The following is a 22,676-nucleotide window of genomic DNA, read 5'->3' as shown; positions in this document are numbered from 1 at the left end:
CTTGTATGTTCATGTGAAGGCTTTCAGAGTGCTCAGTTTGCCCTAGGCTTCTCAAGTTAACAGCAAGTATTATTAATGCTCACCATAGTTGAAATAGTGGGAGAAATTCAATCAACTCTCACTATGTAACTTGAAAGTGGAATAATAATAATCACAAGTGAGAGCTATCATCTTGTTGGTTCCCAATAATTGCCTATAATGTTGCTGTCCCTAGTGATTCCTGAGAATTCTGATGTGTAGCCACACTTACCTCTCCAGCCCTCAAAGGAATTGCACAATTTTTATCAGAAGAGATGGGTTCTCAGGCAAAGATGGGTTAAATATAATGGACCCAGCACATCAAATGCTGGAAACTCAGTCAATTCACTCAGTTTGTTTTACTTACAGTGAGGCCAAATAAAATTACCATTCCAATGAATCAACAAGTCAGGAATATTAAATAGCTATTAGAAAAGTCCTGTTTCCCCCGACTATTTCCTTTGGTTTTCAAGCAAAGCTCTAGAGGAGCAAGATCTTGAAACTGGGTCAGGGTGCTCCCAATTCCACCATAGAGATTGATTCCCCTCAGAGGCCCCTGGCTTATCCCAGGTTTATGCTACTGCAAGTGGAGCAGTTCAGAGCAGGAAACTGGTGTTCACCTCAATGACTTGCTGGGGCTGGGGAAAGCTCTGTGTAGCATGAAATACACAGAGCTCCCCTAACCTGCATTAACTCTTGATAATTACAGTAAAATAGCCGGGAGTGTGGCAATGTACATTGTAGGAACATTTGCAGAAAAACAATAATAAGAATTGAGAGAATTAACTTCCCGAATTTTGCATTGCTTTTTTAGTTCCACCTGGTTTATTCCTATATTTTGGATGAAGAATGGGTCCATGCAGCCTATGCTTTGGCTTGATACAGAAAACGGTTAGTACTTTTATAGAACTACATGGTAATATCAATCCGGCTCAGTATAAATCTGCTGTTGATGAAATCCTGTGATTTCAGCATGTGAAAATGCTAAAATAAAAAGGTCACTGGAACAAGTTACATGCACTAGGAAAGTTTCCATAACTTTTGGAAATCGAATCACTGCACGCCTTTCCAAACAAAATCTTTCACTATAATTCAAACCTTGTTGAATGAAAAGGCTTGAGCTAAATTGTCCTTCAATACTTCAGTCTGTAATGGATTCTGGTGATAGTACAGGAGAAATGATCTTTATCAAGTACAGGTGACCAAAAAGATGTAAAGCTACCCTATTATCTAAAACATATATATATCATAATTTATTTAAGACTTATTAGATATTGTAATGGTGTCACAACTTTTTGGTCATCCTGTGAAATGAAACCGTTGATTTGCTGCTGACTTGCTCACCTCTATTTCCAGGCTCTTGGAGACTTGGGGGGAGCAGGATTGGAAATCACTGGACAGTCACTGTTTAGTTTGTAAGCACAGGAGTGGGCGAGATATATGAGAAAATATATTCTATTTTCGTTGCACTTAGTATACATCCTCTAGATACTCTATTTATAGTAAAAATATAATTTACATTTTTACAGCGCCTTTCACATCGGAAGGACAACCCAAAGTGCATTCACAGTGCTGGATTGGGCACCTGAGTTAGGGATGGGGAGGAGAAAAATGACCGAAAGAGCGGCGTGCCTTGAAATGAAGGAGGGAATAGACTGTGGCTAAATGACAATGGTTATAACTATACAGCCCATAGGTAAGGAGTCCTGTAGCTCAATGGTTAGAGCACTCGCTTTGCAAGCGAGAGACCTGAGTTCAATTCCAGGCAGAGGGCGAAACCTTGGGCAAGTTTCCTTACTCCACACGCCTAATAATAATCCCTCCAATCCCTCCGTTCGCCCACAAATATACAGTCAATTCACTTTACAGTGTGTTCTGTGAAGCGCTTTGGGACGGCCTCCCAACGTGAAAAGTGCTATGTCAAAGGCAAGGATTATTATTATTATTATTAATAACACCTCTCAGGTAACACCTCTCCCGCACCAGGCTCCGCAACTCTATCATCCCCATCCTCGCTCGACTCCACTGGCTTCCCATCACACTAAGGATCCTGGTCCTCACTTTCAAAGCCCTCCATGGCCTTGTTCCCCTCAACCTCTGCAACCTCCTAATCCCCTACCAACCTGCCTTCTCCCTCCGCTCAGCGGGCTCCAGCCTACTTCACGTCCCCCGCCTCGCTTACCCCAGTTTTGGCAGGCGGCCTGTCAGCCACTCTGCACCCACCCTCCAGAATTCCATCCCGCAATTTTTCCACCTCGCCCCCTCCCTTGCCTCCTTCAAAACCAGTCTCAAGACCCTCCTCTCTGACTGTGCCTTCAGTCACCCTCCTTTCCCTTCTGCCCTCCACCCTCACCGATCCCGACCCCCAGCTCAGGTCCGAAGCACTGATTATCCAGGGCCTTGGAAGTCCTCCTGACGTGAAATGTGCTATACAAATGTAATTTTGTTGTTGTTGTTCATGTCGCGAAGCTGTCTGAAAGAGCTTCACAGAGTATACTGTAAAGCGCAGTGACTGTGTTTTGTGGGAGTATACGTCAGCCAGTTTGCACACAGCAATATCCCACAAACAGCCATGAAGTGGATGACCAATTTTATTTAGGGGATTGTTGGCCAAGACACTGAATAACTATATTCATTGCAAATGCAGCAGGCATTTGCGAAAGCAAAGTCCAACTAACATTGGAATTTTAGACTGTGGCTAAATAACTCTGGCTGTAAGTATATAACCTATATAGGTAACACCTCTCAGGTAGAATGAATGTCTCAAGATGCTGGCAATTATGATATGGAACACCGAGCAGGGAGAATTACTGAGGTTATCCATAACTATGGTCGAAAAAGATACGTTTTCAGGAATATTTGGAAGGCAGGGAGATGGTGAGACCAGGAAGATGATCAAACATCATTACACCCACCTGCTGCTGTTCATTCCAAATCCAAAACAATCAGTCACTTCACCATCCAAAAAATTGTTTTTAAACAAGTTGATGCTGCTCAGGTTCTTCAATGATTTGTAGTAATTGAGATTCTTTTGCCATTTGTAGAAATATTTCCTGAATTAAAGACTACTACCGATGAAGAATGGATCATACTAAATGTGAATCAAGTTTGCTTCTGCCGAGTTAATTATGATAACACAAACTGGAACCGAATACATCAACAACTGCAAAAAGATCACTTGGTAAGTTATAATTTCCAAGTCACTTGCAAGAATATAGCAATAATAATAATAATCCTTGCATTTGATATAATTCTTTATCACATCTTCGAGACATCTCAAAGCGCTTTATAGAATATACCGTAAAGTGAATTGACTGTGTATTTTGTGGGCGAAACGCAGCAGCCAATTACACACAGTAGTGTTCCACAAGTAGTCGTGGATTGAGTGACCAAATTATTATTAATTATTTTACTTTTTTTGAAAAAATTATTACACTCGGGGAAAAAAATCATATAATTTCAAATTATATGAAGATATAATGTACATCAATGCATTAATATACTTAATGATGGAATATCATCCTTCACTCACAAATAAACAATCACACTTCACAGTAAAATCCTGTCAATTGCTTTGAGATGTCTCATCTTTGTGATAAGATTATAGCAAGAATTATTACTGTTATATCAGACTAGCAGTACCTGTTGCAGCTACATTTGCAACCAAAGGATCCAATATGGAACACCACCAAGTTTAGTGATGTCTCATGGCCCAAGCCCCTCGCTTCCCCGCCAATGCCGGGCGGTGCTGATAGACAACTGAGCTGTCCAATCGGGCGCAGGTTTGTCTGCCCCTGCCCTCCCCAGCTGTGCAAGAGTATAAAATATATGTACAAATATGTGAATATTTGATGCTCTTAACAGAGTTGCAAAACTCTACATTGATGTGAGCGTTGAAGAGCTGAGAGAGCGAGAGAGATAGGGTTTCTATGGGTCAACCCAACGTTGTCCGCTTCTACCTGCTGGTTGTTGTTTGTCTGTACTGCGTGGTATCCACCATCTCCAGTTGACCTCTGCCTTTTGGGGTCTCCTGTACCAAGCTCCTTGAGCAGGACCCATCTTTCATGCAGGGAGATTTTCTGTTGAGTTGTCCACATAGCCATGAATCATGTGCTTCTTTATGATTTCAAAGAGCACAGGGTCTCAGTCTGGGTTTGGCAGTTCTGCATAGATGACATTGTCGATTTGATAAGGCTGTATTTTTTCGATGAGCCACAGAAGAATGTGTGCATGGGAAGGACCACGCGTTTGCCACCCAATGGTGTAGAGGTAGCAACAGACTTTGCTAAAGTCATGATTTTTGGTGATAAGCTTCATCAGTTTCACAACTTTGGGGCAGAAAACAACAAAAACAACAACAACTTGGATTTATATAGCGCCCTCCATGTCAGACGGCGTCTCAGAGCGCTTTACAGTTTCGGATCCCGGGACCCAGCCGGGGGGGGGGGGGGGAGGTGATCAAAGGCGTGGTCAAAAAAAAGGTCTTCAGCAGAGACCTAAAAATGGGAAGCGAGGGAGCGAGACGAAGGGAGTGGGGAAGGCAGTTCCAGAGCCTCGGGGCATAGTGGCTGAAGGCACGGCCGCTGAGGGTGGAGCGGAGGACTCGGGGGACAAGGAGTAGGCCAGACCCGGAAAACCCTGGCTATGAGATTGTGGCAGTCCTGTGGCGTCTGTCCAGGCAACAGTTCCTGCTTGATCTCTTCCCAATTAGGGTTGCAAGTGAATGTGATGAACAGGTCAGGTCAGCCATGCACTAGCACATAGCACAATGCATGCTGGGTTCTTTTGTGCATAAACTGTCGCCCCCCCCGCCCCCAGTGAAATGGGATTTCTGAAAATGATAGCCATCTTCACCATGTGGGAATAAGATTGTGTACTGGAGAGCACCGAATGCCCTGTTAGTCTCACACACTCATTTGAGTGGTTGTCACGTTGCTGGAACACCATGTCCCACTTATCATGTTCTTCACCCACAATCAGGATGGCTACTTCGTCAGAAGTTGGTGCATTGTACCGTGGCTCATGCTGGCCAGCAGGTATCTTGTCTGCATGGATGAATATTCTATATCTTCTGCAATCATTCTTTCCATTGTGGACTGAAGCTCCTGAAGTACATGTTACTGTTGTGAAGCATGTCTTGCAGGTCTAGTATGATGGCTTCCTTCAACTCCAGAACATTGTTTCCACGCTACATGGCTTGGTCTTCTCGGTTCGTCATGAAGTAGATCTGTAAGAATTTTGGCGACTCATTAGGCAAAGCGTTTAGAGATCTCGACAAGTGATACACTTGGCTTTGCCCTTTAAATGTTCGCATATAGCCAGGTTCTTTAATTTCTGTAGTTACACCAGAAGAGATCACCTGGAAGCACAAATTGTATTTCCTAAGGTTTGCTAGAAAATGCTTAGAATCACCTGATGTGCCATCCAGCAGACTTTTAAGGTGTTCAGGTGGTTCTGTGAATCGCTCTGGTTTCACCTTGCCAAGCGAGCAACACATGGAAGGAACTTCTTTTGAACTTCTTTTGCCCATTTCATGGCTCCACAGTGGGCACACACATTCGACATATTCCCAATATGATAGGTGCCATCTGATTTGTAGTCTCTGCCCGGATCATAGTTGAGTACAATTAAATGGAGTGACCTCTGTTGCTGGGTGTCATTTTGCCATTTTCTTGCATCCCTTCCTGTGTCCAAGACCAGCCGAACTGTTCTTTGGGTGGGCAACTAATTTTGCCGTGTTTTTGCAGTACTTTCTGTGTCCAAGTCCTGTCAGGCTATTCTTTGAGCGGGAAACTAATTTTGCTGCGCTCTTGCAGTCCTTTTAGCATTGAAGTCCAGCCATGCTGTTCTTTGAGTGGGCATTTTGCCTTATTCTTGCATATCTTTCTGTGTCCAAGTCCAATCATGCTGTTCTTTGTTCTTCAGTTTCATTTAATCGGCCTTCTCTCTTTTGCCTGGCATTTTTATTCGTCCTTGAAAGGCTTGATCTTCGCTTTTTAGCCATCTTAAGAAAATGTGCTATTTAACTCATACAGACAGTGTTATATCTGATGTCACATATTTCTCATATGTTACAGTAACACATATTTTGGTATTATCCCATCAATAATTGTAGATACTGACTGCATAATTTTTGTATGCTTGTTTTTGGAGCTGGCGTTTTCAGTGATACCACTCACAAACTCCCATTTTGTATGCCAGAAACTCTGTGTGCACACTTTAAGCAAAACTGCCATACATGTGTGATGATCTTTTTTAGGTCATAGATCAACAACAATAGGAGAACCCCCACAAAAAAATATGCCCATGACACTCCCCCATGCAAGACCTTTCTGATGAGGTAAAAGTCATGTCTCTACGTCAATCAGTTGTTGCGTTATTGGCGGACAGACATGCAGATAGACATTTCATCTTTAGTAGAATATATTTTTTCGACCTAATAGTTCACTCAAAGGCATTGTCATGTGTTTAATGGGATCTAAAACGTAATGATTTGTAGTGGGACTTTAATAATACTCTAAGTCACAGATGGAGAATCTTTTACCTAACTGTAAGTATGGCAAACCGTCTCCCTTCACAGCCTTGACAAGGGAGTCCAAGGGAATCCTATGTACCCATACTCCTTATTTAGAGTTAAAACCAACATTTAAACCGACTGTATAAAATCGATTTCCTGTATTTATCATAACTGTATTGCTGGAAAATGATGGGGAAGATGGAGCTGGGTGGGAGAGGAGGCTGGAACAGTGGGCTGAGTTACCGAAGGGGAGTGTAATGACTGTTTATAACAGTGTTAATTATGGTCCGAATTTGTTCTGTTCTTTAGCACAACAACAACAATTTGCACTTGTATCGTGACTTCCACGCAGGGTAGTGCCTCAGAGTGCTTAACAGTGGTGCAGCCTGACTCCGAGGAGGGGGGAGGTGGCCGTAAGCATGGTCGAAGAGGAAAGTTTTTAGCAGAACTCGAACGAAGGGAGAAAGGGGGCAAATCAGATTGAGGGCGAGTGTTCCAGAGTTTTGGGGCATCGTGGCTCAAAGCGTGTCTTCCAATGGTGGGGTGGAGGGTGTGAGGGACGAACAAGAGGCCGGAGCCAGTTGAGCGGAGGCGTCAGCTGGTGGATTGGGGAGTGAGGAGGTCGGAGAGGTAGGGAGGTGCCAGGGAGTGATTGGATTTGAACACAAATGTGAGAATCGTGAAGTCGATCCGTTCGGTGATGGGAAGCCAGTGGAGCCTGGCCAGAACTGGTGAAATGTAGGTACAGAGTTTGGTCCAAGTCAGTATGCAGGGGGTGAGTTTTGAATGAGCTGGTGAATGGTGGAGCTGGGGAGACCAGCGAGGAGTGCGTTGGAGTAATCCAAACGGGAGTTGACAAACGCAAGCATGAGGGTTTCAACTGCATTTGGGGTAAGGTACGGTTGGAGGCGGGCAATGTGATAGAGGTGGAAGAAGGCGCTCCTGGTCAGGGACCGGATGTGGGGGAGGAAGGACAGCTGGGGATTGAACCAGATGCCTAGATTGCGCATTGGTTTGGTGAGTCTGAGGTAGAGCCCAGGGAGGTTGAGGAGTTTAGATCTGCAGGAGTGAAGACGTTGTTAGGATCCAAGGAGTATGGCTTCCGTCTTGTCCATATTCAACTGCAGGAAGTTCCGAGTGCTAATTAACAGAAGAAATGGGTTAAAGAACATTGTAAATTTTAATCCTGTGTGTACAGCCTATCTAATACTCATGTAATGCATACAGTGAAATGGAATCATCTGTGCTCCCTCTCAGTTATGCATTCTTTTAGATTTACTAATGTTCATAACGAAAATGTTGACTCGGTTTTTTCAACAAGAGTACAAGTCGTAAAATACTATTTAAAAATTGACTGGTAATGTGAGTGCGCTTTAAAGAATTGCAAAGTTGGGTTTTAATCCAGTCTATCGTTTAATACAGTAATTCTTATATATTCCTTGGGCAATTGCATCTTGGCATCTTGATTGAATTATTGCAAAAGTAAAGTTAATGCCAAAATAACCATTCATTTGTAAGTACTCAACAGCCAGTAAACCATGCAACAGACAGCAGAATATGCTAATACTCACGTTTTTTTAAATTTCAATAACCAAGTACAAATTGAACTTACTTCATGTTCCATTTTAAATTACAGTTGAGTTATCATTGGTTGCCAAACTATTTACTAACACAACTTTCAAAAACGAAGCAGGTTGCCATTTTTGTAATTAAATATCTGATGTGGGTCCGTCAGAACCCCTGCTTTATTAATGAAAAAAGAGGGAAAAAAGAGGGAAAAAATGTTTCTCTTATCTCGCTGACTGCAATTTCAATTCACACTAATATACTAGGCTAAGAAAAATATGTTTTCTCTTGCAGGTAAAATTGATGCCTTTTTATATCAATATTTCTGTTTCAGGGACAGAACCATAGAATCTTCAGCCTGGCTCACTCTCGCCCCTGAATCAGGCGGTTGTGAGTTCAGCCCAATGTCAGAACTTGATTTCAAATAGATTAAGATGACATTCCAGTCCAGAGCTGGAAGAGCTCTGCATTGCCAGAGGTGCCAGCCTTTGGATGGGATGTTAAACCGAGATCCAATCTGCATGTTCAGGTGGACATTGAAGATCCCATGGCATTATTCCAAAAGAATAAAGTGTTTCTCCCAGTATCATGGCCAACAATTCTCCAGATAAAATTGGCCAATCACTTCATGACATTACCGAGTGCAAATTGCATGTGGTGCAAGTTGACTGTACAGTAAATCCTTCAAGACATATCAACAATGTGATCATACAAGGATTGTTATTACGATCATTATTAAACTACATGTCAATAACTCACAGCAACTCTATAGATGAAATTGAACTGCGGGATTCAGATAATGGTATAGAGTAAGAGAACAAAGGTAAATGATGTGAAATTCCTCATGTCACTAAATTTTGCTACACTGATACAGGATGAAAAGGAAAGGAAGGCAAGTCAGAGTTATGTATATGGGACTCTCTGCTGGAGATCCTTTTTATGCCTCAAGGCACTTTTTTTGACACTGAGGCATCAATAGCAATACCCTTTCTTTAGGATCGCTTTTTTATCCCTCGTGTGTGTCACTCAGGGCATTTAGACCATATTAATCTGTACAACTATACATTCCAAGTTTGTAACAGCAGGCAATCTGCCTGGGTCCAGATGTTTGGGGAACCGCTCTAGCCAGAGGGGATTATATTCATTCTCCAACTCTAGAAGACATTGTTCAATTCACAGCAGTTAGCTTCATAAGCAATGTCCAATCTCAAGTTGTTTAATAAACCCTAGGAATTAATTACTGGCTTTAATCGTCTGCTTTCAGTCAGACTATTATACAAAATGAGATTTTTATTAACTTTCCCATTATACAGACTTAGCTTTCTCTATTTCTGGCGATCATCTTATGTTAGATCTTATTGCCTGGATGCTTTCAAATTGTTATGCATTTATTCCTTAATGTTGTCTACTTTCCTTTAATTCTGAGAAATTGTGTTCCACAGGTTATTCCTACGAGTAACAGAGCACAACTTATAAATGATGTTTTTATGCTGGTGGAGTGAGTATGATATCAGAACAGAAATTCAATAATTTTATTTTAATTATCAGCTCCTCATGTGAAGGGTGCTATATAAATGCAATTTGCTGTGGTTGTTTACGGATAGTTGGGAAGAAATGTTACTGAGGTGCTCTATTGAAAAAATTAAAAAAGTTCATATATTGAATTACCATGACCCAACAACCTGAATCAGAATTCAAATTATGATAAATCTGGACCTTCTTGCTATAGAAGTGTTCACACCCTGTTCGATCATATACTAAAGATATCACTAAGGCTTGACATTTCTTAGGTCTTAGCCTTGAGATCATTGCCTTCAAATTTAAAACTGTGCAGAATGTAGGAAGTCTTAAAAAAAACTAGAAAATTAACTTCTGGATTACGTTAATTTGAGACGTTTTCCTGACTTGAAAGGCGCTAAATAAATACAAATTGTGCTGTATTGCAATTAAATTTTTTCAAATTTCCACACTTTAATGAATTGGTCCTAAGACTCTGAGAATTGTGATCTTTATATTTTACATTAAGCATGGTTGCTCGGTTGCCAAATTTAAGTTCCCTTTTATGTAAAGTGTCAGGCTGGCTCAGTTTTTAGTAATTTTGCCTCCTTGTCAAAATGTTGTGGGCAAAAGCCCCATGTTGGGACGTTGGGCTCATGATCTAGGCTGATACTGCAATGCAGTACTGGGGGAGTACAGTGTTTCCAAAGGTGTCATCCTTTGGATAAGATATTAAACTCTGCCTGTTCAAATGCATGTTGAAGATCTCATGCCACGATTGAAAAAGAGTTTTCGGTGTCTAGTCGAACAATCCTCCAGATAACACAATAATAATTTGGTCACTCAAGCCATGACTGTTTGTGGGACACTGCCTTGCACAATTGGCTGCTGCATTTCGTCCACAAATATACAGTCAATTCACTTTACAGTATATTCTGTGAAGCACTTTGAGACGTCTAGAAGTTGTGAAAAGCATTATATCAAATGCAAGGATTATTATTATTAGATAAATAAAATGGTCATTTACTTACCTGCTGATTCTGTGCATATTGGCTGCTGCATTTGCATACAAATGTAAAGTGATTGTACATCTACATTGTATCAAAGAGCTTTGAGACTTCACAAGTCATTTACAAGCCTAATTTGAGAAAAAGGTAATTCTTTAATCTTTCTAACAGATTATGTGATTTCAATTGATTTTGTTTTGTGTGTGTTTTATATACAGATCTAAACACATTGGCATTGGAGTTGCTCTGAGCACAGCTCTATATCTGGCTAAGGAACGGAAAACCATGGTATGGATTATAGCCATTGATCACTTGTACATCCTTGAAACAAACTTGGTCAACACCAATTTGTATGGGCATTTAAAGGTAGGAATACACAGCTATATCCTGGTACATACAAGAAGCTTCTTGTGAAAAGTGTCTTCCCAATGTGAAAGGCACTGTATCAAATGAGAGGATTTATTTATTTGTTTGTTTATGTATTTAAGAGTGTAATAGTGTAATAAGGAGGTAATATGTAGGACTCAAGAAACGATCAAATGGTTTAATTTAATCATATAATCTAGTCCTTTGGATGAGAAGTTAGACCGATTTCCCTGTCTACCTGTACAAGGTGGATGTTAAGGACCTCATGGCACTATTTGAAAAGAGAATGGAGTTTCTCCCAGTGTCTGTCCCTCCAAATACTACTCATGAACTAGGCTGCTCAAATAGTGTTGTGGGATCCTTAATGTACTCCTGAGCAAGCAGATGGGACACTGCCACGCTGTAAGACCACAAGGTGCAGCTAACACAAATTCCCCTGCCCGTATCCTGACTTGCTCTAAACTCAGCACACCCATCAATCCAAAACTCGCCAGGTTCCACTGGCTCCCTGTCTCCAAACGGATGTCAAGGTCCACACCCTCATAACAAATCCACTCTGATCTATTTATATCCCACCCCTCTGCCACCCTTTCGCTCAGCTAACACAGGCTTACTGCATGCCTTCCACCCCATCTGTTTCAAATTTTCAGCCATTATGCATGTTTGGACTCTCTGGAACAGGGATCCCTGCTTCTATCACTCAGCTTTGACCCTTCTTTATCCATCTTTAAATTCCACCTTAAACACACTGTATATCAGCCTGGCTCAGTTGGTAGCACTCTTGCATTTGAGTCAGATTATTGTGGGTTCAAGCCCCACATCTGGACATAAAACTCATATTATCTAAGTTGACACTCGAGTGCGGTGCTGGGGGTGTGCTGCATTGTTGGAGGTGCCGTCAGATAAGACATTAAACCAAAGCCCCATCTTCCTATTTAGTTGGAGTTAAAGATCCCATGGCACTATTTGAAAAGAGAAGGGAGATTCTCTCTGTTCCTGGCCAACAATTCCTCAAAACAAGATTGGTCATTCATTTCACGACTGTTTGTGGGACATTGCTATGCGTTCTGTTCATCCACAAAATAAACAGTCACCTTACAATATATCTTGTGAAGTGCTTTGAGATGTCCTCCTTCGTGAAAGGCGCTACAGCAACTCTAAGGATTATTATTATTACTAATAAAACCTATCTCTTTGACCTGCTTGTGGTCACCTCCCTTCCTCCTAGCATGGCATCCAATCTTGCCACTGTGAAGCGCTCCAAGAGATTATCCTACTTGAAGAGCGCTATATAATTGCAAGTTGTTGTTGTTGAGCTGGGTCATGTTGCACTGTGTAAATTATAAATACTTTCCATGTACTAACTCTAACATGTACTAACATCCCTGCTTCAAAACTTACTATTTTTAACCATTTTCTTACTTTCAGAAATTTCTTATCGACACAATATTTCCATTTTATAATTACTTGCTGCCGTCATTTGAAGATTATTTCATTAAGGAAGATTACATTGCCCGGTAAGTTCTATGATTCAACTTAATTTAGGACATTTTATATAATGGTCCTCATTTGTCTTTGAACGATTGCAAAACACACTACATGATTAAAACAATAAAGTAAGATCATCCTTCCTGCTTAACCATCACACGATCTACCATGGAGCCCTATCGTAAAGCACATCTTTATAGCCCAAATAAGGGGTTACAGTGTGGACCCCATTCACTGCACATAAGCACAGCGGGCTTGCTCTTTTGCAAAAATGGCCAATTTCCAGGTCATCACTGCCGATATCTGACATTCCATTGCCAAGCATGTCACCTTGGATTAGAGCCAGCTCTGCTCCAAGAGCACTCTCTTTACCTCTTCCCCAACAGAGAGTTGTCCCCAATTAGTCGGTTTGAGCCCTCGCTAGTTGGATAGCAGGTATTCAGAACTCCCTATGAGTTTCCTGCTACCATGAGCAGCACAGATGGTCAGTGAGTAGGTTAGGATGGTATCTGGTAAAGTTGAATTTCTGATCCCACAGCTGGAAGTAATGACAGACTCGGCTGCTCACTCGGCTACAAAATATACAGTTACTACACTGTACAGTAATTCCTGTGGACTACTTTGAGACATCTCAATGACATGTTATAAGGCACTATACCAAATAAAAGCATTATTAAAATAGCATGTCAGCGATCTAGTTAAATTGGTCCTTCAGCTCCTGGCTGTTTGTGGGACAGTGTGCACATATTGGTTGCTGTATTTGCCTACAAATATACAGTCACCACAGAAAAACAAAAAAGCTTTGAGATGTTTTGATGTGTATCAAATGAAAGGATTATAATTGCTATCTTGAATTTTCAACAGAACTAGTCAAAAGCATTCCCCTTCGTAGTGAGTTTGGGGAGTTAGTCCTAAACGTAATGATAATAATAATCCTTGCATTTGATATAGTGCCTTAACACATCATGAAGACATGTCAAGGTGCTTCACAGGATATACCAGAAAGTGGATTGACTATTTTGTGGGCGAAATACAGCAGCCAATTGCGCACAGCAATGTCCCACAAACAGTCATTAAATTAAATTTGAAATTAAGCAAAGATATTAAGCACACATTTTAACCACATTTTTCTGTTTCTGCAATAATTAGCACCAATGATAAATATCATTTGACATACTGCATTTCCTCTCCACCAGTAATTTAATGTTAACATTTGTTTTTTTTATTGAAATTTAACCGTATTTGTTTGGATTACCTACTTGTTCTTAACTTGTGTGCAGGGTGATGTTTGCTAAAACATTTCAAACAATGTGTCAACTTGGTGTGAAGGACTGTATATCTCTAGCAACAATCATTTACACACAGTGGATGAGTAATCCAGAGAATAATTCGTAAGTGTTTGCAGCTTCTAAGAAAAGGATTGAATTGTGTGTTCACTCTTCAAGATCTTTTTGTCCTCATGGACCTATTCGCTCAATATTAATGTATAGCTGTAAAATTCCATACGTTTTTATCCTGGTTTGGGGATTTTAACATAAGACTCACTCGGTTATTTTTCACAACGGTGTGTAGGATGATTTAGTCGCTTTTAGTACAGTGGTCAAGGAATTTGTTGTCATTGAGTGAAAAAAAACTGTTAAAAAATTGTCACCAGGGACGTCTGCTAGCTCAGTGGGTACCTTGTGGTGTAGCACTCAGTCATAGAGGACAGCAAAGCCTCAGGTTTAATCGCTGCTCTATACTGGGCTAATTAATCTTACCCAGAACAGTGGGGAGGGACACTACAATAGGCCTCATAGCCCCGGGCCAGAAAGGGGAAAGTTAACCAGAACTCCTTATCCAACTACCTATCACCATTCTCCCTCCCTTACAGACATCAGATGAAAATAAGATCAGCCCTGGTTTTCAAAATTCAACCTCCGCCCCCACCCCCACTTCAGTTAAATAGCTGCCGAAACCTGCCTTACACATGAAGTATCATTTACTGAAGGCCTACTGGTCTCTTTGGAACTATAGCCAGATTATGTCAGTGCTCCTAGGAGAGGAATGTATTGGTTTTGAGACGTTTTTTCTGTTGAGAAAATGTTGACCAAAGGTTAGAAAGCAGAATGGACCCTGTGAGATGCCTTTACCAGTCTACAGATTTTGTTTGTGTATCTCTGCAATTTCAGACACAAAATGGGAGTTGAAACTAAAGCAGTGACCTCTGGTTATTGAATGCCTTGCTTTGGACCCCAGCCTTCATTCTACCACTCCATCGCAGCATGAATTGATAGACCAACACGCAGCGCAATGGGATTCTTTAAAAATGGGGTTGACATTGTGGTATTCACAAACTGGAAATGAAATCAGTGTGACTTCTGTTTTGCGAAAATAAATTAATCGATTGAAGGCATGCGATCTGCTACCAGATTCGCTTTTTAAAAAAACTGCGATGCCAAAGGTCAGTAAAGGTCACTTTACAGTCGGAGTTTTACTTTTTGACCTTTTACAAAATGCTAGCCTCAGTCTCAATCCAAAAATTACAATTAATGTAGCAAATCCCCTGGTTTGCAAGTGTTGCATTTTCAACCCCAGTGGCATTGCATTTTGCCCACAAAATATGCAGTCAATTCACTTTGCAGTATATTCTGTGAAGCGCTTTGAGATGTCTCGAAGACCTGATAAGGCGCTATATTAAATACAAGGATTATTGGTCTCTGCTTTACACCTCCCTGATTCAGATAAGCCAATCCAGTATAGTTCATTTTAAAATAGCACAATACACATCTAAATATTTTTCATAATGGTCATTTACATTTTATTTAAAGCTCTCCATTTCCCTAGCCTGTGTGGTTCAGGACAATAACTTAATGAAAACTTAATTCATTGCAATATTCTTGTCTTTCAGTATTCCAGAATACATCAGGGAAACAGTTTACTGTACAGCAATTAAAGTCGGCACTGAAAAACATTGGAATTTTGCCTGGGCCATGTATGACAATACATCTTTTGTGGATGACACTTATAGGTTACTTTATGCCATGACTTGTAGTAGAGAACCATGGATTCTTAAAAGGTATTGGCTACAGAGCAACAACCCTGTTTTATAAGAACTGAAAGCAAGTGAAAGCTTCATACATACAATATGCATTTGAGCACCTCACCTTTTACCATCCCTCCTCTCTCTCACTCAAAATTCTCCTGGTTTACCGCCCCCAAAACCCCTGGCTCCTTCCTATCCGATATCTCCATTCTCCTCTCCTCCCTGTCCCTCTGCTCAGAACGCCTGCTCATAATGGGCGACTTCAACCTCCACCTAAACTCCCCTTGCACCACATCCTCAGATTTCACTGCCCTCCTCTCAACAACAACAACAAAAACAAAATTACATTTGAATAGCGCCTTTCACGTCGGGAGGATGTCCCAAGGTGCTGAACAGTGTACAGCATTCAGACCCGAGCTGGGGTTGGGGGAGAGAAGGGAGGAGAGGGGAAGGAGGGTGACCGATGGCATAGTCGAAGAAGAGGATTTTGAGGCGGGACTTGAAGGAGGCTAAGGAGGGGGCGAGGTGGAGTGATTGGGGGATGGAATTCCAGAGGTTGGGGGCAGAGTGGCTGAAGGCTCTCCCACCAATGGTGGGTGGGTCGGGGGATGTGGAGCAGGCTGGAGCCGGCTGAGCGGAGGGAGCGGGTGGGTTAGTAGGGGGTTAGGAGGTTGCAGAGGTAGGGTGGGGGGAGGCCATGGAGGGCATTGTAGGTGAGGACCAGGATCTTGAACTGGATCCTCTGAAGGATAGGGAGCCAATGGAGTCGGGTGAGAATGGGAGAGATGGGGTCATGGAGTTTGGTGTGGGAGAGGACATAGGCTGCAGAGTTCTGGATTATCTGCAGCCTGTGGAGGGAGGAGTTGGGAAGGCCGACAAGCAGGGAGTTTGCATAGTACCTCCCTAAACCTCACCCTCTACATCAACTTACCGACACACAACCATGGCCACCCCCTCGACCTCGTCATCACACATGGCCTTGACATTTCCAACCTGTACGTCACGGACAAGGCCACCAAGGTCACCTTCCCCCTCCCCCCTGACTCGGCCTTGGGCGCTCCACCATTGTTAAGCACTCTGAGACGCCGCCCGGCGTGGAGGGCGCTATATAAGTGCAAGTTGTTGTTACAATATCACCCATCTCACTCTGTAGAATCTCTGCAGTTTTCCCCCTTTTAAAAACAAGTGATTAGAAATATATAAGAATAATGTTAACATCCTTTTCAGTTTTTTTTTGAGGGATTTTGTCTTGTTTGCAAAGAAAATGTTGATGGCATTTTTCAGGTATTAACTTACAACATGCTCACATTGCTTATTTCAGTAATGCCGTGTTTGGAATGTTCTGTTCAGAGCGATTCCCAACACAATGTGAAGGTTAAAGAACAGCAGAGCCAGTGCCTGTCATGCTAGAGCCTCACTCCCCAGAGCCTGGAGCGAGTGGTGGTGGTTTGAGGAGCGGTTTGGGTACAAAAAGAACAGTGCAAATATCGTTTGGCTCCATTTCCCAAATGGTCCTTCAAACAGTTTCATGTGGTCCAACGGATGGATCAAGAATTTTCAATGTAATGCTGTTAAAGAGCTCATTCTATAATATTCATAAAGCATTCTGAGACATTTATTTATTACGTGAAAGTTGTTATATCCCAACTCTTAGCCTGAGTGCAAATCCTTGACTGTCCAGCACCTTGGGACATCTTCCTGACGTCAAAGGGGCTATACAAGTGTAATTGTTTTGGGTTGTTATATAAATGCAAGTTATTATTAATAAATAATCCACCAATGAATGCCATTCATGTAACAAGGCATGACATCACTCAAACGGTAATTGGCATAGTGAAATGTATATCACTAACAAACAATAGCGTATTATATTTTTATGTTTTATTTTTACAGATATTTATCCTACGCTCTAAATGGTGAAAAAATGTCTTACAGTCAATCTCTGACGGTTTTGCGTAGTATGGCCAAAAATCCTGTCGGTCAGGTTTTAGTATGGAACTTTATAAGAGCAAACTGGGAAAAGTTTAAATTAAAGTAAGTCCAGATGTATAGAATTTGGGTTGTTCCTGATCACAGGGAATGAGTGCCTCTGATGATTCAATTTGGATAGCCACTGTCTGGTACAAAACTGAGCTATGCAGATCTGCGGCCTGAAATTTTATCTAGTTCTAAGATGATTTTGTCTTATCATTTAAGATGATGGAGAATTGTGGAAAATTCTTCAATTTAGTTTTAATTTAGGGGAAAGAAAGATGATTTCCAAATTGAAGAATTTTCCACAGTTCAGCACCATCTAAAATTCTTTTTCAAAAAATACACTAGGGAGGTTAAGTCTCCCCCATTCTGGGCCCAAATTTCCACATAGTTATAGCTTGTAAGATCATTTTGTTGATAATTACACAGTCACTGCGTTTCACAATTAATCCTGTTAATCCGACAATTTGATAAGGCACTATATCATATGCAACAATCATGTAGAATTGTGGAAAAAATATAAATTCAGTGGAAAGAAATTAAGACAGAAGGTAAGTCAGAATTTTCCTTTTTTCTGCACCATCTTAAAAATGGACTTATAAACTAAGACTTGATGGAATTTTAGGCCTTTATTTCTATTGGCTATCACAATAGAATCCAAACCCTGATTCAGGCTTATGTCAAAAGAGGTTAACACATCAGATACAATTTTTTTTCAAGCTCTCTCTTGGTGAAGGCACTGTTTTAAGTTGTAAGACAAATTGTTCTTGTAGGCTAACATAATCAATAATCAATAACAAACTGAAGTGGTCAATCATCATGTTTTAAGCTGTCATTAAGTATTGGTGTATGGAATCTTATACCTCTAGAAAGTCCTAAATTCAATCTCTGATCTGTTGTGTTGCAGCTGATCCTAGTGACAGTAGAGGGTGCTACAGTTGGCCTCTGCACTCCTGAGTTAGAAAATACTAATTGGGATTTCTGCTCCTGATTCCTATCCAGTGATCCCGCTATAAAGCGAACCTGTATTGAATGATTACAGGATCCTGCTTGGTTGTGATGCTGAATGGCATCAGAAATGTTAACTGAGGTCTTGTATATCTGATCAGGAGGACATTAAAGATCCCCTGGCACTATTCGAAAAGAGATCCCCAGTGTCCTGATCAACAATCCCCCAAATAAAATTGGTCATTCACTTCATGGCTGTTTATGGGACACTGCTGTGTGCAACTTGGCTGCTGCATTCACCCACAAATACAAAGTAAATGCACAGTAAAATCCTGTGAATTGCAAAGTGCTTTGGGACATCCTTCTGACATGAAAGGCCTTATACCAAATGCAAGGATTATTATTATTGTTATAGTGTATCTGAACACACAATATTTAGTGGCCAGACTTAAGCATGAAAAATGACCATGTGGACCACAAATTTCACCTTGTTATTGATAATTTTCACTCCCTTTGCACATCGCATTGACTGTAAAGTAATAGTTGCATTTGATACAGCCCCTAATCAGAATGAAACTTCTTAAAGTATCTTATGTTAATAGTAGCTTTGAGCATTGACACTTATTGTTTTGCAAACACCACAGCAGCTAATCTGCACAGCAGTGTCCCACCTCCTTTTGACACAGTATGCTGCCAACAAAGCAAAACTGACACTGCAACTTGACTACTCACTAAATAAGCTTTGGTTTTAATTTTCAGAACTCTTTATGTACAATAATTGTTTTTAACAAAAAAAGTGATTGTATTAATCTTTCAAAACATTTTACTTCTCATTTATAGCTCTAAAGACTCCCCCTCTGAACTTGCAAATCTACTGAATGCTGTAATATTCACGTTTTCATCTGATTTTGAGCTCCAAGAGGTATGGACATTTCACTTGAACTTGTCAGCTGTTGAGATGGCCTTGTGACCATCAAATCCAGTATTATAATTCAAGATCCTCATCCTCATATTCAAATCTCGCCAAGGCCATGTCCTACCCTACCTCTGTAACCTAATATATACCCTACTAATCTGATCATTTCCTCCATTCAGTGAACACTGGCTTATTTTATGTCCCACACCCAATCCACGCCAACATCAGTGGTTGAGCTTTCAGCCGTTCTGCCTCCATTCTTTGGAACTCCATCCTGGAGTGCCTCCACCTCACCTCCTCCATTCTTCCAGGCTATGTTGGAATCAGGCTATAAACACTTTTATAGCACACCTTAAGAACTACCTCTTTGACTGTGCTTTCAATCATCTTCCACCCACTTCCACCTTTCTCAGCCCCCACCCACCACCCCCAACCCTTCCTCAGCTCATTTGCACAGTTACTTGTGTTAAGTGAGAGGCACTATTTAAATGTAAATTGTATTGTTGTATGAATAGTCCTTTTGGCCAAAAATGTGAACCAGAGAACTGATCCTACTGTTAGATCTGTTCTCTGATTCATGTTGAAGAGGAAGGTTTTTAGGCTCGACCTGAAGGTGAAAAAGGAAGGAGTGAGGCTGAAAATGGGGCCACTAATGTTGGAACGGAAGGCACGAGGGACAAGCAGAGGCTGGAGCCAGTTGAGCGGAGGCAATGGGCAGTAGGTTAGGGGATAAGCAGGTTGGAGAGGTAAGAAGATGCCAGGGCATGAAGCAATTTGAAGATGAGTGTGAGGATTTTGAAATCAATCCGTTCAGTGATAGGGAGCCAGTAGAGCCTGGCAAGAACCGGTGTGATGGGGGTACAGAGTTTAGTACGGGTGAGTATGTGGGTGAGTATGGTGGATATGTTCCAAAACTTTCAGCATATGTTCATGGTGGAAATCACAAACTGTTTTCCTAAAGCAGATATAGACCAAAACCCCAAATTCCACCTAATCCTTATGAAACAGGTTTTATCTTAAAATTAAGATGCAACAACAACTTGCCCAGAATGGTTGAAAATTCTTAAATCAGTGTTGATTTAGAAATCAGTTCTTTTGACAGATTGGACTGAATTTAAGAATTTAAAATTGTTATGATAAAATGGTCTTACAGTCCAAGATAAGGTGACGTTTTGGGGTCCTCAAATTCCAGGACAAGGACTATAGGCCAGTATTTCTGATATCTGTTATAGGGAAACATTGAAGGCAAAACATAAAGGAGGGATTAATGAAAAACCTAGAGAAATATAGCATTCTAAGAGGGAAACAACTTGGCTTTAGGGATACTGCAAGATTATTTATTATTAATCTAAGGTTATTTTTCTTTTTACTTTGGGACTGGCCAGATGGAATAGCAGTGGTCTTTTCTAGTTCTTATTTTCCTAAGAGATTGAGTCTGCCAAATCTATTGGAATTCTTTAAAGAGATAATCGAATTGATGGACTCTGTGGGCAATAGAATCCAGCAAAGCTTTCAATACAGTGCAACAAAGGAGATTGGGTCACAAGATTGAAAGGCATGGAAATAGAGGGAGCTTCTATAGTAGATGAGAAATTGGCCAATTCTAGGAAATAGAGCTGAATTGGCTTGGAAGTAAGTAATCATGTGAAACCTAAAACTGTACCACCACCAATAGTGATAGCTACAATCAAATAGAAGAATGCTAAATGTTGTAACCTAACAAAGATTGTTAGCTCTGCACATACACAACTAAAACTTCCTGTCGCCTTGCTCAGAGCCACAGCCACTTAAAAGCAATGGATACCCACTTACTTCAAAATGATATTGCACAAAGCTCCCGTAGTTTTTTTTATAGCCACAATTATGCATGGATTACACGCAGTGCTCAATCCAATCACTGCTCTTGTTTTAAGAAATAATCGTGTCAATGCTTTAAAGGAAACTTCTGATCTTAAGACAGAATTGAAATGAGCTGCATTGAGTAGTCAAATGATTGTTATCATGCAAGCTCCCTTACTAAAGGACTGTTTTTGTTTTTTGGGGAGTTCAGGGGAAAAGGTTTCTCTAATAACACTCTGTCAGCTTTGGCAAGCTGGCACTGAGGCAACTTCATGCTTCGTTCGCTTGTTGTATTGCAGAATGAAGTAAAGATTTACAAGGTGAATTTAATATTTTTATGTTGTTTTTCAATTCAATTATTGGATAAAATAATACAGTATTGGGGCAGTTGATGTGTCTACCGTGAAGTGGGTATCCAGGAAGCGGATCCCTGCTAAGTAGTATTTCCCTAGTTCAGGCAGAGCCAATGATCATTCTCCACATATACTTGTTAGAGGTGTAGGTTTGCTCCAGGTTCCAGCTTTTGGCTGCTATCCAGTCACTGCTGCTAGAAATTACACTTACAGACAAGCCCATTGGAAGGCCCCCTGACTGAGCTTGGATTTGCTTATGTGTGAGTCTACTTTTGAATTTATATCCATTTCTGGCGGGAAGAGTGTGACCTCTATCCTGCATCAGGTCACAACCTTAGGATTGAGCCAGGGAACTCAGCTGGTATATTGGTTGCTGTGACTTTGATCAGACCTGCTGCACAGGGCTGAGGTTATTATCCGAACTGTACATGCCACTTCCCATGTCTCAGCTAATCCCCACCTCCATCTGCTCCCTCCACAGCTTAAGGTATTCGTTAACGATTTTGTTGAAAAACATGAGGAACGTGAGATCTTTGAAAAGCTCTTTAACATTACACAAGATATGCTGAATTGGAGGGAGAAACTTCAAGCTGAAGTCCATGACTGGTTGAAAGAAAATATACCTATCTTGGACTCTTGAGAAACACAGACAAAATGTGCATTTCAGATTGTACCTTTATTCTACTTTCATAATGAAAACCCTGCAAAGTTTATATGGTTTTATATACATTTTTGTACAAAAAGTTGATAAATAAATAAAGTACAACCAACAAATATCCACGGTTTATAATAGAACATAAGAACATAAGAAATAGGAGCAGGAGTAAGCCATTCAATCCCTCGAGCTTGCCCTGCCATTGAATAAGATCATGACTGATCTAACCCAATTCCATTTACCCGCCTTATCCCCATATCCCTTAATCCCTTTAGTTTTTTAAAAATCTATCGATCTCAGTCTTGAATATGTTCAAGGACTGAGCATCCACAGCCTTCTGGTGTAGAGAATTCCATAAATTCACTACCCTCTGAATGAAGAAATGTTTTCTCAACTGAGTTAAAGGCTGACCTTCAATCCTGAGACTATGACCCCTAGTTTTAGATTCTCCAACCAGGGGAAACAGTCTCACAATATTTACTTTGTCAAGACCCTTAAGAATCTTAT

General features: G+C 41.0%; 1 protein-coding gene across 1 annotated transcript; it reads left to right on the top strand.

Annotated features, from left to right (window-relative positions):
* The first annotated feature begins 2,798 nt into the window (after nt 1-2,798).
* On the top strand, nt 2,799-22,327 carry LOC121852910 (aminopeptidase N-like). Its single transcript, XM_042346935.1, has 10 exons — nt 2,799-2,895; nt 3,063-3,199; nt 9,544-9,599; nt 10,824-10,971; nt 12,400-12,488; nt 14,852-14,902; nt 15,350-15,517; nt 17,378-17,518; nt 19,247-19,328; nt 21,996-22,327. The coding sequence occupies exons 1-10, from the start codon at nt 2,799-2,801 to the stop codon at nt 22,152-22,154; spliced, it is 1,128 nt and encodes a 375-aa protein (XP_042202869.1). The 3' UTR covers nt 22,155-22,327.
* The last annotated feature ends 349 nt before the right edge of the window (nt 22,328-22,676 follow it).

The sequence above is a fragment of the Callorhinchus milii genome, unplaced genomic scaffold (assembly GCF_018977255.1).
Source record: "Callorhinchus milii isolate IMCB2004 unplaced genomic scaffold, IMCB_Cmil_1.0 Scaffold1, whole genome shotgun sequence".
Taxonomy (NCBI): Eukaryota; Metazoa; Chordata; class Chondrichthyes; order Chimaeriformes; family Callorhinchidae; genus Callorhinchus; species Callorhinchus milii.
The sequence above is the reverse complement of the archived record's forward strand: the minus strand, read 5'-3'. Positions and strand labels throughout refer to the sequence as shown.